The 18270-nt window shown below is 43.4% G+C and overlaps 1 protein-coding gene across 1 annotated transcript in view; it reads right to left on the reverse strand.

Moving 5' to 3' along the window:
- Positions 1–2329: 2329 nt before the first annotated feature.
- The window catches only part of LOC135898113 (uncharacterized), a 35092-nt gene continuing 19151 nt past the window's right edge, over positions 2330–18270 (reverse strand). Inside the window, exons 4-6 of the mRNA XM_065426856.2 lie at positions 12732–12833; positions 6538–6594; positions 2330–4242 (exon numbers count right to left, since the gene is read on the reverse strand). Coding sequence (XP_065282928.1) covers positions 4039–4242; positions 6538–6594; positions 12732–12833 — 363 coding nt within the window. The 3' untranslated portion in view covers positions 2330–4038. The remainder of the gene's footprint in view (positions 4243–6537; positions 6595–12731; positions 12834–18270) is intronic.

An 18270-nucleotide genomic window follows, 5' to 3' on the forward strand; every position in this document is an offset into this window, starting at 1 on the left:
CCCAGGGCATGCCTAAAATAAGAGTTTGCTGCTCTTTTCGGGACATAATACAGGTCAAACACATGCATTCAGGGTGTCTACCAAGTTGACATTTCCAAGTTCCCCGAGTGCCTCTGCAAAATGCCCTGGGTGTCGCAGGACTGTTTTATGTCAAGATGGGCTGAAACCATGTCGCCCGATGCTGTCAGTCTATAAGCATGTGAAAAAGGATGACTTAATCCAGTTTGATTACAGTTTGAATACTAAGGAGTTGTGTTTATGTTATTCAAGAAGAGAACAGAAGGGAGGGGTTAGTAAAATGCACAGCAAATAAAATGTTTTCGAAAAAAATTGCAAATCCAGTCGGACATCCTCAAATAAAAAGGAGATACATACAGAAGCAAATATTTTCGAATATGAACTATTTATATCAACATTTAGCAAGCTCAGTGGTAAGAGGCCCGAACTTTGTCACAATTGACATTCACTCTCAACAGCTTGCAAGTCAACCTGAACTATTCCGACTTACTCCCAGCCCGTGCACAACGCCTCTGTGTTTCCCTGCTTTAAAGAGTTTATTTTGGTTTGGATGAGGTACACCTGCATCTCAGCATCAGCCAACACTTCGTTTTTTTTGAGCAAGAGCTCCTTCAAAACGGCGGCAGCACGCTTCCTTCCCCATTCATTCTTCAATGCGTAGTTCCTTTCTCTTTTCGTCCTTCTTCCGTCGCTCGTTCGCCCAATGAACCATTTGAAGCATCTTCTTGGTCAGTTGCACAGTCAACGTCCGATTTTTCGAACTCCCTAGAGGCCGCGAAAACATGCGAAATATTGGCCAGTTGGAAAAAATGAATGCATGTCTTTTACTGCCGTTGAGGGCTGAAACCGCCACAGGCACATTCGAAAACGCTCTGAAGGCCTGTCGTACACGTATTAGGCATATCGGTGCTTGTACTGCGACAGCAGATACCGGGTGCACGAGTGTATAATTAAGGAATACATACTGTGTCTCGTGGCAATAGTCCCTTCCCACGGTCGTTATGCTTTACTGCAATACTTTTATACTCTTTTACTCTTGGCGAGTGCACCTTTTTTGGCAACGATATGTTTCCTCGCCAGACGAGTTTTCGTCAAACACTTGACTATTTTGCGTATGCTTCACCAAGTAACATTTGTGTACAGAAGCGAAGCTGACTTTCAGAAATTGGAATTATGCAACGCACCGTGCTTTCCCAGCTTCGAAGCCAATAGCGAGGACCACAAAGGTGGGATCAGTGCCATTGCTGACAGCAACAAATTCTTTCAATGAAAAATCCGGCACCCAATGGCAAAACGTCGAAGGAGCTAGGCCTAGCGTTGCCGCAGTGGTGGCTATGGCTGCCAGCGGATCTGCATGCGAGAGCCGGTTTGAGACGGTGTGGTAATCAATACAGTAGCAGTGGTGGATGGCTTTGACTAATGCCGTTTTGGACCTGCAGTCATGGCAAAAGGTCCGGAAAATCGTATGGCGAAGGGTTCTTGCGTCTGAAATTTTAGACGTTCTGATACATTGACTATGGGGTACGTGATGGTGCCGCGAAGCCATCCGAATTATCGGGCATCCGGAAAATCGGTCGTTGACTGTACACTGGCAACTCTTCCAGCTGACGACAGGGCGTCAAAGACGATTTTTTACGATTCCTGTCCATTACTCGAGCCAGCATTACTGCGACTTCAGTTACCGTTTAATAAAATTGCAGCTAATTTTCCTTGATAGGAGCACAATTTCCCCCAGGTTATCCCAGACTACTCAAAATCCCCAAGAATTGCCGGTTGGTAGACACCCTGGCATTGTCCCCTAAGCTACACCGAGGCACATGCTGCCACTAAAGGGGTCACCATAGGGGGCAGGCATGTGTACGCCGACTGGTCAAGTTTCAATTATCCGGCAAAAGATAATTTTAGGATTGATACAACAAATGTTTGGTCCCATAGAAATGCACGAGCAAGAGCCGGGATCTAATTAACCAGTCAAATTAACAAAAGCCTACTGTTATGGCTTCACCAGCGGCGAGCGCAATTGGAGGCGCTAAATTTTTCCCTCTCGCTTCTCTCCGACATGCATGCAGCTGTTCCACCCTTGCACTGCTACAGACCTGACCATGTGCTGAACAATCGGATTGTTGATACAAAGCTAATGCTTAAAACTTTTCTCCGACTTGCCTCGTTTGCTATGGGACTGGTAGCTACAATTTGGCTCCAGATGTTATGTGCACCAAAAAGCATTCAAACTATTTTTGTGTGACACAAAGCAAATGCCGAATGCTAGAAATGCACAAAAAATTATCTAGCCGTTACGAAGACAAAAAGATTTGGGAAACAGATTTCCATTTTATTAATGTATCAAATAAATGCAAACAAAGCACAATCTTCGTGCTTAACAAAGAATTGCTTTGTAAAAATAAGTTGTGGTAGCTGCACCACACAAAAATGCATAAAATGGCAACCTCAAAGGTTGCAGAGAGCAAAATGCACAAGGAAAATAAAACAGGGACATGAGTACGTTCATGAAAGAAGAAACAACAACGCAACAGACTTGCATTTACCACAACTTAAGAAAAAGAAAAATTCACATCAAGTGGCCCTTGATGCCTCAACAGTGGCTTCACAATTCAACAAGTGCCACTGGAAAAGCATGGTGTAACATTTCATAGGCTGTTGTATGTTACAATACAAGTACGCTGTAACTGCTGTAAGCTGGACATTGCAAGGCACGTCGCTTATGTAAATAGGGCTCCCATTATATTCAGGAGCTTACAAAATTCTTGAATGATGCCAAAGAAGTAGAAGAAATCCAAGAACTCTCATGAAAGACTAGAAAATCGCAGAAATACAAGCGCAAAAAAGTGCCGAGGCAGAGTAGGCGTAAGTACACTTGATGTTTCAAGCAATGAGAAGTGTGACATGCAAGTTGTCGCCTGCTGCACTCAAATGTGATACCAAATAAGCACATTAAAGTTAAATTATGTACAATCTACGTGCAAATATAGCACAAATTATGAGAAAACATATCATGAGAAGCCCCTTTCTTCTCTTTCTTAAATTATGAGAAAAAGTATGCTTTGAAGTGACAGATTCAAGGTCACATCACAAATTTCAAGAGCTGTTGCAGATTATAGTTACATGATAAGCATAAAGTGGAAATTCAAATTTCACGCAATGCAACATTGCCTAATACGATACCAAATAAGCACTTTAAATTCAAATTATGTAGAATCTACATGTAAATATAGCACAAATTAAGACAAAAAGGATGTTTTCAAATGACATTTGTGACAGGACCTTCAATCTGACAAGAGCTGTTGCAAAGATAGTTCCATGATAATAAGCATAAAGTGGAAATTCAAACTCGAGTCAAGGCAACACTGCCTAAACAATTTCCCAAATAAAAAAAAAGGCTAAAACAAGTAACAAAGTGATCCCCTCAACCCAAGAGGGTAAAATAAAAGGAAAACCAAAACAATGTCAGGGGCAAACCTGAACTTGTACTCTGTGCAGTGGGAAATATATGCTCTGCTATACAGCACAGCAATAAATTTGAATGGACCCAGTTTACAATTCTCTGGAATGTGCAAATTCGGTTTAACCTGTTTGCAAATTGCACATTCTTATTTTTTTCACCGAGTAAGCGGCGGAACGAGTACCATACACTTTTTTTCTTAAGCTGAGAAAAGAGCTTTAAAATATAGTTACATTATTGCAGCTTTCAATGGAATTCGTGAAGAAAGTCGTTGGCTACCCAAAATTTTCCTGCATCCGCCGCTCAAACTTCAACAGCTTCCAAACCAGACTAGAAGCGAATGAAGATGCACCGGATATCCACCGAGTGAGGTCAAAACAAAAAAAAATAGTAACCAATGGCAACAATAACTGCCTTTGGAAAGTGCAGCAGGTACAACTTCAGCACTGCAGAAAAAATGTCTGCAAGCAGTCACATGGCCACACAGCAGCTAGCTGTGCAGGCTTGCAGCTGGCACTACAACAACCTGTAAAACACTGCCGCTGTTCAAAGTGGCCCTTTTACACCATGCCCATCTTGCCATCAGGTGCAGATGGTTGGTACTGTGGCTGGTACTGTGGCGGGGCATCAGGGTATCCTGGCTGTGCCACATAACCACTGGGAACCAAAACAGCACCTTGAGTCATCATACCCCCCTGTCCTGGGTTCTGGCTGAGAAAGGCCAACTGCTTGTAGAACGACAGCACCACCATGAAAAAGTAGATCTGTAAAAATAAGGGCCCAAATGTATGTATAAATGATTTGGCATGGAAAAGATTGCCGTCTTTAGGGGTGCCACTCCACTTTAAAACAATATATTTTATTTATGGGCACATTTTGATCAAATGCACCACCTGTGTATTTTGACATGATTTCAATTATGCAACTGATTTTTCTGTGTAAAACATCACTTTTAAAATATTAAGAAATTTACATAAATTGTGTGGGCTAGCTTAAAGGTGAGCTCAGTATCAAATTCTCGTTATGAAGAAGGCTGGCATTTCAAAAGGATATTAAATGATCAGACTCTGAAGTGCTGCAAGAATAAATGTTCTAGACGATTTGGGCCTAAGTTATACTAAGTCAAACCTTTTAAAAGTAAGAACCCATAGTAACACCCAGGACAAATTATTACTTCAAAATTTCTGCGATACAGTCTACGCTCAAATTACAATGGACCCACGTACAACAGACTTTCGGTTCTAACAGACCATATTTCAGCACTGGATTGTTCTACCTATTAATGCAACAATGTTCACTTTTAATGGACCACCCTACAACGGACTATTGGCTACAGCGGTCGAAATTAGCAGCAATTTGTTTCAAGATCTGGTGCACAAAATGAACTTTTGCTGTGTTGACACAAGCTGACAACTGACTTGCGAGGGTCAGCTGATGATCGCGGCTCAGTATCATGCATGAGGGGGAGGCCGGGGCGGAAACCCACCACCTTCTTTAAGGCTCGATACATAGGGGGGCGGGTATACTCTGGCGGCTGATGCTTGCAGCGCAGCTACTGTATCTTGAAAGTGGTCTGTGATGTAGACAAAGTGCGCCCAGTGCCACTTCGCTTCGTATGCGCTGTGCTTTCGACGTTCGCATTGGAGCGAGAGAAAGCACGAAGGTCAATTTGTTCGCTGCTGCCGCCGCACTTATTTTGCTTAATTTGCTATCGTAATCGATGTTTCGCCTTTCGGGCGAAACTGTGTGGGGATGCGAGACACTCACACGTTCCCTGATACATTGTTTTCCTGCATAGCTCCAGTCTCCTGTAATCCGGCTTCACCGTGTGGCCTGGGGCCCATGGTGGTCGGTGTGGTTGAAGCACAGTACGAGAGATGGCGCGAGTGTTGCGCTGCTAAACGCCGCCTCAACGCGGGGTTACTTGGGCGCGGAAACGAGACGGTGCTTCCTCTTTGGCTTGGAGTCGGCAAGCGACGCGGACGTCCTGCATGTGCGCCAATCCATCCTTCTGCGAGAACGTCTTGCGAGGCCTTATCAAACGCGCCACCGTTCGTGTGACCGTACGCGCGAACGACCAGGCATTGGAGTCCAGCATGGGGCGAAGATATTCACTCGTTATCCGGTCGCGGTGAGTCGACTTTCGGGAATAGGCGCGCGCCCTTCGGCATGTTTTGTGGATAGCAACTCGGCTTCAATTTCAGCAGGCTTATGAAAGGTGCAAAGGATCTATGAAAGGTGCAATAAATGCCATTGTGACTGTTTGCACTAGTGTGTTGTTATTCCTTTGTCCCAAGAGCACGAGTGAGAACCACACAACCGCGACTTTTTTTTTTTGTTTACTTTGGACGTTCGCCACTCACTTTTTGCAATAAAGTTGTTAGACATCGTGACGAAAGTTTGGGAAGCAAGGCATTTCGGATATTATGTACTTTGGATAAAATGGGCTTTTGTCGGATTATCCGGATCCATTGTAACAAGAGTTGATTTTCTATTTTAGGCCTTCTTTGTAACTTTCTTCACCTACCTTTCTAACAAAAATGAATTATTGCAATAGTGTAAGCAGAACAAGAGAAATCGCCACTCCAAAACCGCAACAAAAATGCTCTTTTGAGAAAATGAGGAAAAGTATTCAACATGTCACGGTGACTATGACAAGGGCTAAATTGGGCAACGCATAATAAGGCTCTTCACTGTGTTATGGTTATTACTTACTTAAGCAGAATAGTGCTAAAAATGCATTAAGACAAAAACGTGCTCCAGCATGTGTAAATATAGAACTTTATGGCCCCTTTCCCTTTTATACTAGGAACACAAAGTAAATGCGTGCCTATTGCAAAATGCTAGTATCAATGTATCCTGTTGTCCCCTGCAAGCTACTGCAACATGGCACTTGGTTGTCTTGCATTCAGCTTGCTGAACAAAAGCATGACTTTCTCCCTGCATAACTGTGACTGAAAAAGCCCCCAAACATGTACTTGAATGGCTCTGTGCTCAGTTAAAAAAAATGGAAGGGAGACAGATATGCATGCTTTGCATATGCTGCAAACCAGCCTTACCTGCAAGGCCAGGGAAAGCATGAGTGAGCAGAGGAGTACAAGGAATTGAGTGGCACCCTGAAAAAGAAGCCAAGGACAAAAGGAAGGTCACCCCAATATCATGAGCATCTGTACCAAGAATATAGTGTTAGGCACAAGGTGCCAGGAAAGCATACAGTGCTTGTGTATCACATCAAATTTCATAGCAATCAATCAATCATCAAAGCAGATGTCAGCAAACAGCAAGTTACGCTATGAAATAAGTGTTGGCTCTTTAGATTGCCAGAACTATACAAGGGATGTTACAAGCTTCTGTATATGCACTGCTCAAAGTTGGTAATGCAACAATGGTTGCCTGGTTTCTAGAAACAGTAACTTAGATAATGTTTGTGAAGTCTACAGTGGGCTCTGATTATCAGTGACACTTGTGCCATTTCAGAGGCTACTAGAAAAAATAAAATTTTACATACTGGATGATTCAGTGACAACTAGTCTCTAAAAAAATACTTGATTCAAGACAAGGCAAGTGTTGCAGACCAAGCACTACTGACGCGCCCGTGCATTGTGTCAGGTATTATTTAATAAAAATTATTTAGTCATCTTACTGGCAATAGTAACACAAATTCTGATACCAATTAGTGATGAAATCTTGGCCACAAAACATTATCTTCTAGCCTCAAATGGCATTTTCAATAATGGGAGTCAGTCACTGCTGAAACACACCCTGACACACCCCCTATGCAAGAAAAATGGCAGTACTTTGTGCAAGAGACTTGACCAGCCAGAAACAATCCATAAACGAGACATGGCAAGCAAAGACGTTTCGCACTAGCTTCTCATGATGTCCTATATTTGACAGTATCTGCTCAGGACTAGTTAACAGTTTATAGACAAACAACGATTTCATTGCATTCTTAATAAGGCCAAGGACTGAACCAACAGTTTTTTTAGATTTCTTCATTAAAAAATAACAAACACTTGAAAATACAGCCGAACTCCTTTCCGAACGATTGAGTTTCGTGGAAGGTGGTCATTACATAAATAATTTGATATATGTGGACTTGCCCTTTAGAACATGAAAAAATGAACACCAAAATTGATGTCAGCAGCTACAGTAAGCTATACCTTATTTACTTGCATAATGATCGCACTTGTTTAATGATCGTGCCCCTGAATTTTGTCGTCAAAATTAGATTTTTGTTCTTTTCCGTGTAATGATCGCCCCTTGAGCTTGCCGCAGCGATATGTTGTGTGCCAAGTCTAGCTAATGATGACCGTGCTTACCATCTGTCGAATGCTGTCAAATGCTACGCGAACGACTCTTCAAGACATACCAAGCGGTCTGCACGCAGCAAACATTCTAAGCAGATGCCCCATTTCATTCCTTTCATCACTTTCCGCACTTCCATGAAAAAAAAAAAAAAAGAGCTACAGTAAAACCTCGTTAAACCGTACCCGCTTAAACAGTAGTTTCGGTTTAAAAGTAGTAAAGTCAATTCCCCCACTCAGCGGCCATTGAACATAATGTATTTTGTATCCGCATAAACCGTACCAGCTTATTGCGTACGCATCGGTTAAAACGTAGCGTTTCCACTTTTCGTCGCGCAAACACGGCGGTGCGTCGTCTCCATCGGGCGGCCCGGCAGAACAACAAGCCTCAGAGATCGGTACAACGGCCTCCAAGCGCCCTGTGCGTTTGCACGTGAAGCCGCATCAACATCAACATCATTTCGACGCCGCATGGACGCCGTGCCAGGGAGCGTTGTGGCGTCGTGCAAGCGAGGACTCGCGTCATGCCGAAGCTAGGATAAAAAAGACGCCGGGTGCTCAGCATAGAAGAAAAATTAGACATCGTCCGTGTTACCGAACGTGACACGAAGAACTCGGAGCTGGCCCGCGACATGGATCTGCTGTTGACTACAGTGTGTGGCATTTGGAATGCGAAGTTGCTCGGCAGCGCTGCTGAGACCGCGAAGAGATATGTCGGCTACGAGGATCGACTTTTCACCATCGTTGCCGCTGTTGTTGCCGAAGTGTCAACTAGCGACAGTGATGAGGACGACACGGAAAGCGACAGCACGGGCTGCGCGTTACGCCAGCCTCATGAATGCGATCGTCGCAAGGAGAACAGGGGCGCGATAACGTAACTATTCCAAACGAAAAGTTTTCCGAACTCCGGCACCCGGCAATGAAAAAGGCGCCCCGGGACTTACGCAGCACTGCTGCGCGCGTGCACGGAGAATAGGTAACGCCGACGAGGAATCTGCCGTGCGAGTGTTTGCCGAGAGGAGGGGGGCTGGCTGAGAAGCTGGCACGCAGCTTCAGTAAGTTTGAGGCCGCTGTCGTCGTGCTAGGCCGCCGCGACATCAAATGAAAATAACACTTACGTCCCGCGAAGTGAATAAATACAGCATGTTTTTTCCCCCTTTCATCGCACTCTCTCTGAGTTCCGTTTTCGACAGGTAAGTGGGCGATCTCATGCTATTTCGCTTAAACAGTACTACCGTTTAGTACGTACTTTTTCCGAGCTCCGGCCGACTACGGTTTAACGAGGTTTCACTGTACAACCAAACTTGCCTTGGCTTTATTATTTGTAGGCTTTATAATGGTTGTGCTCAACGACAACAACAACAAAAAAAGGCGCCTTTCGATTCTTCTCGTCTGCACTCATGGGCATACAACAAATCGCAAGCGGCAACGACAGTAGTCACATTTGCACTGATACATTAGAAGTGTACCCTATTCACACAGACACTTGTAACACAGCTCAGATATTTGCCCACCCTTAGCGGAGACGTGCCATATTGGGATAGTAGTGAAGACAAATGCCACAGTTTTCGCAGCATGCCCGCAATGTGTATGTCACTGGCAGCCAAGCGAGCCCATCTCCGTTTCTCTCCCCTCAAAGTGGACATGGCTATGCCATTGCCGCAAACTTGCCGGTACTATTTATTACTGATATGGAAGAAACTGTTTTAATGCATATAATGTACTTACGAGAAGAAAAAAAAATCGCGTTGAGCAAGTTCGGCTTGCTCCACTGGCCGCCATTTTTATTTTGGTGTCTCACACTGTTACAGCGGCAGCTGCCTGTTTTGTTGACCTGTTGTCATCCCACAGCAAATGTGCGATGAAAAAAATTTTTTTCTTTTCACGGAAAATTTATCCCACATAATGATCGCACCCCTGAATTTGCATCAATTCTTGTAACAAAAAAGTGCAATCATTATGCAAGTAAATACGATATGTAGCACAATAACACAAGTTCCACAATTCTGTGGAATTTCTGTCACTGTGCTACATACTGTACATGGGGGATTTTTCCCATGTCCTCTAATGGCGGCTTGTGGGGGCACCTCAGTGTCATCTATATCTCATGGGGCAGACTGCTCAACTGTGGCTTTTTCGGAATGGCGTACTGTTATGCACATTAATTTTTGGTGGAAAAAATAGTTACCATACATATTGTAAGAACTTTTATGCCCATACATAAACTTCTGGCAACGTTACAGTGTCAAATACAGTAATACCATTTCAGCATGCACTGCCATGAAAGGCAAAATGACCATTATTGTTCACGGATAGAAGCAAACAGAGCGTGACCAACATTTTCTATGTTCTAGATTCATTGTCTGTGCATTCAGCAATATTCCCATGAGAGGTACAATGGATGTACAATTTTCATGAACTTGTGTTCGCCCCGCGAAATGTAGCTGCACTGTATTCGCACGTAAGAACTCTATGGCAATAGCAATCAGTTCCAGCACGTATTTTGGCCTCACCTTCATGACCAGTGTGAATAGTCCTTTGGTTACAATTCGACACCACTTCAGTTTGAAAACTGGATTTTCAGTGTTTCTTTTTGTTTAAGGCACCTTCCTGCACCTAGCTCCAAACAAATTAAAGTTTTTTTTTTAATGCCCAATTTATACGCAATGCAATCTAAAGAATAATCCGGCATTGTAGCTGTTTAAAATAGCACCCAGTTCCAATCCATTGTTATGTCGAACCTGTGGGGGCAGCTGCTGCCATTTCTTTTCTTCAAGAGCTTGTTGTACAAAGCCTGTCCCAGAAGTATGTGCATTATGTTAAATAAAAAGTTCATTTCAAAATCTTTCAGGTATAAATGTGGTGACATTCAAAATACTCCCCCATCAAACAATACACTGGTTCTACCTCTTATTCCATTGCTTGAAGCACCCTTGGAAGTCCTCTCCTGTTAAGCACTTTAGCAGTGATGTTTCCTTTTGAATTATCTTCACGTCTTGAAATGTTTCCAGGTTTATATGGCCAATAAAACTGCTATCCTTGCTTTGTTTAGCTGTCTACTAATTTGCTATCACAATCAATGCTTCGCCTTTCGGGTAAACCTGCTGACTTTTTCCAATCAATCCAACTTTCTTTTCATCACAACTTTTGCTCAGGAGTCGGCGCTTCCAGCACCATCTTGGCATAAACCTTTTTCATTTCCAAATTTTCAGTGAAAATTCAGTGAGTGGGCAACTTTCCTAAACCAAGTGCTTAAGACATCATTTTGACAGTCCTTTAGCGGTGACTGGGAATCAGAGTGCATATGATTAATATTTTCATCTTTGGGGTTTGCTGACCTTGGGGGCCTTCACAGCCTTCCTGAAAGCACTGTACCCACTTCAATTCGGTTTCTTTTCTTTAGGGCGTCCCTTCGGTGGGAATTTTGAATTGATTAATTTCTACTCTATTCTTGCCCAATTTCACGAGAAATTTAATATTTATCTTTTGTTTCATCTTTCTCTTGATCTCCATTTCAACAAATAAAAATGGGTTGCACATATGCACAAACAAAATTCTGCCTTGTCACAAAGCAGCCTGGCTCGTAGAGAGGTAAACCAGATCCTTCTGAGTGGAGCAAGCAAAAAAGCGGTGCTGCTGCACTCTCCCACTTTTCTGCTGACTCACTGCACGAACTTTATGGACAGACTTCATATGTTCTACCATATATTACAATCAGTGGGTCTTGAGTGGATTCTGGATACGAGAGTGAAGCATTCTAGTCAGTAGGAAGTGCAAAGTACTACTCTACTGCAGCATATCACCACTTCGCAAAGGTCTGCTTGTTACGGCTGCGGACATCAGCCACGTGACACTGAGCACACTGACAGCCGAGAAGCTACGTTTTCTGTTTCACTTGGGCGTAAAAGTTTGAAAGGTAGAATATCGTCATGACCCATATTAGCAACACTGTACATTAAAAGTGACGAACCGTGATTTCCGAATAACAGTGTAGTTAACTCTCAACATTTTGCACATATGCACAGTAGTGAAGCAAAGCGAACCAAGCTTGAGAAACTTCCATGTAGTGACCGATGGGGAGCTGCACAAAAGCCACCACCTTCTATGCCTTCCTCATGGTTTCCAAGATTGGGCAGACCATAAACAACCCGATTTCAGAGGATATGACTACTTAATGGTTTCTCAAATCCAAGTGCAAGACTCGCTCACTCATCCTGGAGGTCATATCTTCATTGTGGTTGGATAGGAGCTGGGTGCATGCCTCTATACAACCAGTTCAGTCGCCTCCTTGTACTTCGTAAAGTCTATTACAATACTTTTTTCACGTTGTGGGCACCCTCTCTTTACTGAGACTAACTTTGAAGCATTCATTGTAACAGTACAGAGCTTTAAAATAGTGTATGTTATATAGCTGGGTAGCTATATATATATATATATATATATATATAGCTAGGTTTCGCTAGCCAGGGTAAAAAAGAACATTAAATGTGCTGAAACGTGGTTGTTATAATGAATCAATTGTTATATCTAGGGTTGTTATAAGTAGGTCCGACTGTACATAATGGCGATGCAGTTTGCATGAAAAATTTTTTTCTGCCAAATGAATGCATGAGTGCCAAAGGATAGATTACCAGACGAACCTGATACATTGTTACTCTTAGTGTTTCAGTCACTTAGCCTAAAAGAATAGTCCGCAGTCGAACCTTGTTATATATTATTTGTTACGTGAAGATATTGGCTATATACATATTAGATTTATTTTGTTATATCCTGTAATTTGTTATACCAGTGCTCGTTATATCGAGGTGCGACTGTTGTTGCATAAACGATTTACTTTTGCTGTTACAGTTAGGAAACAAACAAAAAGGTAATAGAGGTGACAATAAATAATTGTATGGAACATAATAAACCAAAGCATGTTCTCTGACAAGGGAATATGCACTCACACTGGCGACAATTGCAATAATGACAATGATGATAGTCACAGCCTGGACGAGCATCAACAGTCCTTCAAACACCAAGTATGGGAGCAGCAGGTGTCGTTGGTCCTGCAAAGATAATCAAATAGCTCAGAAGACATTCAAAGCACAAGGCATCACTAAAAAATCACTGCAGTAGCGGACTTGAGAGCATTGAACTGATTAAAGAAACAGTAAAGGCAAATACTAAGTCGATTGACGCGGATAATTTAAATACCATTCCAGAAACCTCATGATGCCTGTTTCATGCCAACATTTAGTTAAGAAAATTGCATCTGAAGGGCCCAAATACCTTTGGCGCAATTCAATTCTCTCTTCACCCAACCAGGGAGTGGTGACATTGCATACACCATCACTGCCCTTTGCTGCTGTCTGTGAGTAACAAGGCACCTGACAGACGGTGATACAGTTTTTTGCGAAAAACGCAAACTAGCGGCCATGGAGAAACCTAGCCAAGACACAGCAGCGGGTTCGCCGCTGCAGCTGCTTTTGGTTAAGTGGTGTGGACCGTTCGGGCATCCCGCAACATCGCATGGAAGTTTGTGCGAGTTTTGCGAGGCAGCAAAACCAGTGCAGCACTACGTGATAACAATGCTACCGAAACGCACAAGCGCAGAGTCGAGCGAAAATGAAACCGTTCGACTGCCCTCGTCATTGTCAAGGCTAATGTCAACGAGTTCTTTTATATAAAAGTGAAATAGAACTGGCCAAGTAGCATATTCTTCAGTCTTATAATGTAATACTATGATGTTTCTATGACGAGTGGTTGGGTACTAATGACAGAATTTAAATGAGCAGCGCCTTCATCACTGGGCAAGTACTTGAGTGTGCCAGGGGAATCTTTAGTTGTCTTCTGCATTTACCTCAATTTCTCGGTTACTAAGGCTCTGTATGCAATAATATTGATTCCTTATTCTCAAGCACTAATCTGTCACTTTAGCTTGGCTTAATATTTGCCTCTAGTGTTCCTTTAAGTACACCTGCACAGCCTGCAGCCTGCAGGCTTCAGGGCATGAGTTGAGAAAACCATGTGAATAGCAAAGGCACAGCTAATATGTGGTAGTCAAACATTCAGCTTGTTTAGTTCAGTATTATGCATAGCTCTAGGGCATTGATGATGCCAATTCACTCACTGCACTACTAGGATTCCCGAAGTTGACCTTTAAGAACAGTAATTTGTGACCTCGGCCAAATGACGCAGGAGACTAAGAACAACTTCTGCATGCGTGCACACAGGGCATACCTTTATAAAGTCGAATCTTGATAATTACAACTTGAAGGGGTCCCAAAACTTTTTCAAATTAAAAGGAGGACTTGTTCTTCAGTATTCATGCACCATTGCACGATGCACGACCGGTGTGAGTTGTGAAATATCACAACGCATGAGAACCACGAAACTGCCCACACCGGCCAATGCTCGATTCCTGATAAAAGCAGAAAACAAATGTTCAAGGAGCAGGCTAAGCTGGCGCCAGGCTGGCTGGGCTGGCGGTGCCAGCATGGAGAACATCAAAAGTGAAAGTGTCATGAGGGAGTTGCGAGGAAGGGCGCGAGGGAAGCGTATTTGCTTTCCTGCCAGCTTGCTGGATAGCACTACTTACCTCTGCTGCCTACTGAAACCGAAGCAGCAGAGCTGCTGAGGCCAGACTGGGCCTCTGCTGCTGTTTGCCTCTGCTAGAGTATGCTAGACAATGGTCGAGTGTGCTGAACAACCCTTTCCCGCTGAGGTGCCACGTCTGGAAAAATTGTGTGAGGGCGCTGCGAGCGAGCTGGATAGGACGGAGACCCGCTACGCAGCATATTCAATGCAATTTCACTGTGGCCGCTGAGACCGATTTTGTGCGCATGCTCTTATAATGGTGCTTTATTTCAACTGCAATTTTTTATTGACACCTCCATGCTACGTATACATATTTGAGGCATGGGTTATACAACCTGACGTTTTCAGTCTTGCTGTCATTGTCAAGTGCGTCGTTTGCTAGGGAGTGTGCATTCATTGCGCAGACGCTGGCGGAGGCCCAGTTTTTCTCTCTGAAAGTCTGTGCAGTACAATTTTTTATGGTTTTACTTGCTTTAATGCGGCCGTGACTCTTGTCTGGCATTTCTGGCATTTTACGACTGATGATACAATTATAAGGCACCCTGCTATGTTCTCACCAGATGGGGTTCTTTAACATCCACCTAAACAGAAGTAAGTACACGAGTTTTTCCATTTTGTTCCCATCGAATTTCACGATCTGGTTTGTACCCGTGAGCTCGAGTTTAGCAGCGCAACACCATATCCACTATGTAGCCACTAATTAGGCTACCACCTCGCTTTTTACAGCGAAGCTGTTAGCTCTTTCGTTGCCGTGAGAAAATGCTTGTTTTTTATAGGTCGAGGAAAAGAATTATTTACCACTACAAATAATATTCCAGCACACGTTGCAGCATAGCGTATTGTGCATAATGAAATGCTCTTTCCAAAAACATACGTTGCCAAACAAAAAGTTTTACTACGTAAAACAAAAATTCTAGAACGTGCCATTTTTGCTGCCAGTTGATAAAAGCAACAATAAAAAATTATGATATTTACAAAAAGATTGACATCAAAGGAAATTCAGAATATACATTTCAAAGATAAATAACCCAGAAATAGTGTGAAAAAAAAATGCCTAGTACACCACCGTTCTTAGGATACAAAAAAAAGAAACTAAGACCAGTTCATCACTCATGCCATGCAGTGAAGCAGTTCCTGGATTTTGTGAAGCATGGGTGAACTCCGCACTTTTCCCACAACATGTCTGGTTTTTGTTCTGGTTTTTGTTCAGCTTTGCAGTCCTCATAGCACATTCTGCAGTTTTGCCTTCTCAGCATCTTCTGAGGATGGTCTGATGAGAAGTCTAAGGAACTTACTTCACCAGTTCATCTAGAGTCATATACCTCTTCCAGGACCGATCAGCGTAGCTGGGCAACTACAAGATGATGCAACCAAGCATATCTGTTTGCATTTTCGCAGATTGTCTTTAACAACTCTGCAGAGTAGAGTAGAAATAAATCCCACACTGGTTGTAAACTGTCTTGCGCTGATCTGTAGTGTTCGGCCTAGATGTGCTACCGGTGGCCTTCTTGGTAAGTTTCTCTGCTGCCAATGGCAGCACGTCCTAACCAAACGAAGTATGCACACTGAAGATAATCAGTACAGCTCTCAGGTCGTGCAAAAAGATTGGCAGATAAGTGCGCACAAGGAAGGAGACCGCTCAAGGCCATAAAGGAAACCCGCCAGTGAACAGCTGTGGATGTCTCATGCTGAATCAAAACACAGTCGCTGTCAGAGCTTGAATATGCTTTCCTGTCATCTTCGGAATCATAATCGAGTCCTCATCACTAAATTGAAGTGCAGGTGCAGCAGAGTTTCCAGCACAATGCTTTTCTTGCGACACAGCCGTGCGGGACGACGCCATGGGAGCTACTTTCGATAACTGTGCAGCAACACCGGCAGTGCCTCTTGCCTGAATGAATTAATATGTGGTGTTCATTGGCACAAGGGCCAGATATGGCCAAAGAGCGCTATTGCCGTGGTAATGACTTCGCCGTCTAGTTATGCGTTCTATGAAGTTGATGTCACGTGGCTGTAAAGGGGCCTTAAAAGTAGTCGCTATAAAGTGCATAAAATCTATCTGTAATAAGATTATGGCGATGACATATGACGTGTACTATGAGCATTAAGATGCATTGCAAGAGAATGAGACGATGTATAAATTATGTCATTCTAAAATTGGCTAGAGCCCTATTGCCTCGTTAGAGCCCTTGAAACACAAGGGCCAGGAGGCATGTGCTATGCAAAACAATTATTGCAGCGGCATCCTCTGGAACGAGGATGCTCTACGAATTTAATGGACTTACAACATGTAAGATAACATCCTTCAAGAAACAGAGGACTGCTTTGGTGTTAAAGAGGGGCTCTTAAGTGCCCCTTGCCTGGAATTTACAAGAGAAGCAAAACCGAAACTCTTTGAAATTGGTTGAAAATGCCAGATCCAGATGTTGGACATGGCTGGACCTTCAGAAATACAATTTGGCAAAATAACACGACTTGGACTCATAACCAAAGCTCACTAGTGAACAGTTGGCATCACTTTCTGTTAATTATCACCACTCAGCACTGTTGGATGTACGGCAAAGCCAGTGATACAATTTAATTCTTGACTTGCTGGGAGTTATGTGATTACAAAATTTTGATGCTAGTGCAGCGTAATCATGAGTGGCATGCTTTTTACTGGAGCGCAGCAGACGGTGACAGCCACGCTTCTTTTCGTTACAACATGTGCACATTAGTTCACAAAAAGGTCTGCCAAAAATCACATCGCCGAAGCGAAAAAATTTACACTGGTTTTGAAAGTTCAGTGCCTGTAATAACTATTGGATGGCCTTAAGTGGATAAGAAACAGCTCCAACTTGTCAAAATCGGCGATCTAAAGCATCGATCACCAGTGATCAATTTGAATAGGCGTGGTAACGAAAGAGTTAAGGGCTACTTGCCCCAGGATCATGTCCGTGTGTTAATACAACACTATCATCACGATTGGCTCCAGCGTCGTCTTCTTCCAAAGCTGGTTCGGTGGCGCCCCTTGGCGCTACCGCGCGCACATGCTCGTGCCAGTGCTCCCGCGTTCATCATCATTAGGAACGCGAAGACTTACCAATTTTACGGCAAAGTTGTTAACGGCCAGTTCCCCCGGGATTGTGTGTAGACACGAGAACTCCCCATACCTGGGTTGATCCCGAATATAGTAAAATGCCGGGCTGACCCGCGGCAGAGGCAAAGAAGGCATGAAACACTCCCCATTTGTGGGCCAATCCCGAAGCTAGTGCCATAATGGGCCGCCCCGCAACAGAGGTTAAGCACGCGTTAAGCACGCCATATACATTATTTACAAAATTTTCACGCGCCTTCGATTGTAATGCGCACCTGTTTCGTGACTTAAAAAAAGTCCTTCACAGTACTGCTCACCTCATTATTTCATACAGAAATTAAACTCATTTGGAAAAACAAAGATTTACTCCCAATGCATTAAAGTTGCGACAAATAAAAAAATTCGTAGTTTCGCCCGAAAGGCGAAGCATCGATTGCGAGAGCAAATTAGTAGACATCTATACGAAAAGTAAGGATAGTAGTTTTATTGGTCGTATAAACTTTTAAACATTTGCTTACTAACTAAACTAACAAGAAGCATGTCAAGCGTGCACAAGCAAACATGAACACGTCTCACTCAATCACCGCAGAAACTTTTTATCAGAATGCTGGAGTGAGGAAGTGCGGTGGCAGAAGTGAGTGAATTGACCTTTGTGTGGCCTCTCGCTTCAACGTGAACTAAGCAACGGGAACAAAGCATGGTGCATCTAGATGCATAGACTGTCTCCATTGCAGATCCACTTTTAAGATAGGGGCCCCACGGGTGTGCCTACATAGCAGCCGCCGGAGAAGAACGCCTCTCCTGTTTGCGCCAGTCCCGCACGCAAGTTT

The sequence above is a fragment of the Dermacentor albipictus genome, chromosome 3, assembly GCF_038994185.2.
Source record: "Dermacentor albipictus isolate Rhodes 1998 colony chromosome 3, USDA_Dalb.pri_finalv2, whole genome shotgun sequence".
Lineage (NCBI taxonomy): Eukaryota > Metazoa > Arthropoda > Arachnida > Ixodida > Ixodidae > Dermacentor > Dermacentor albipictus.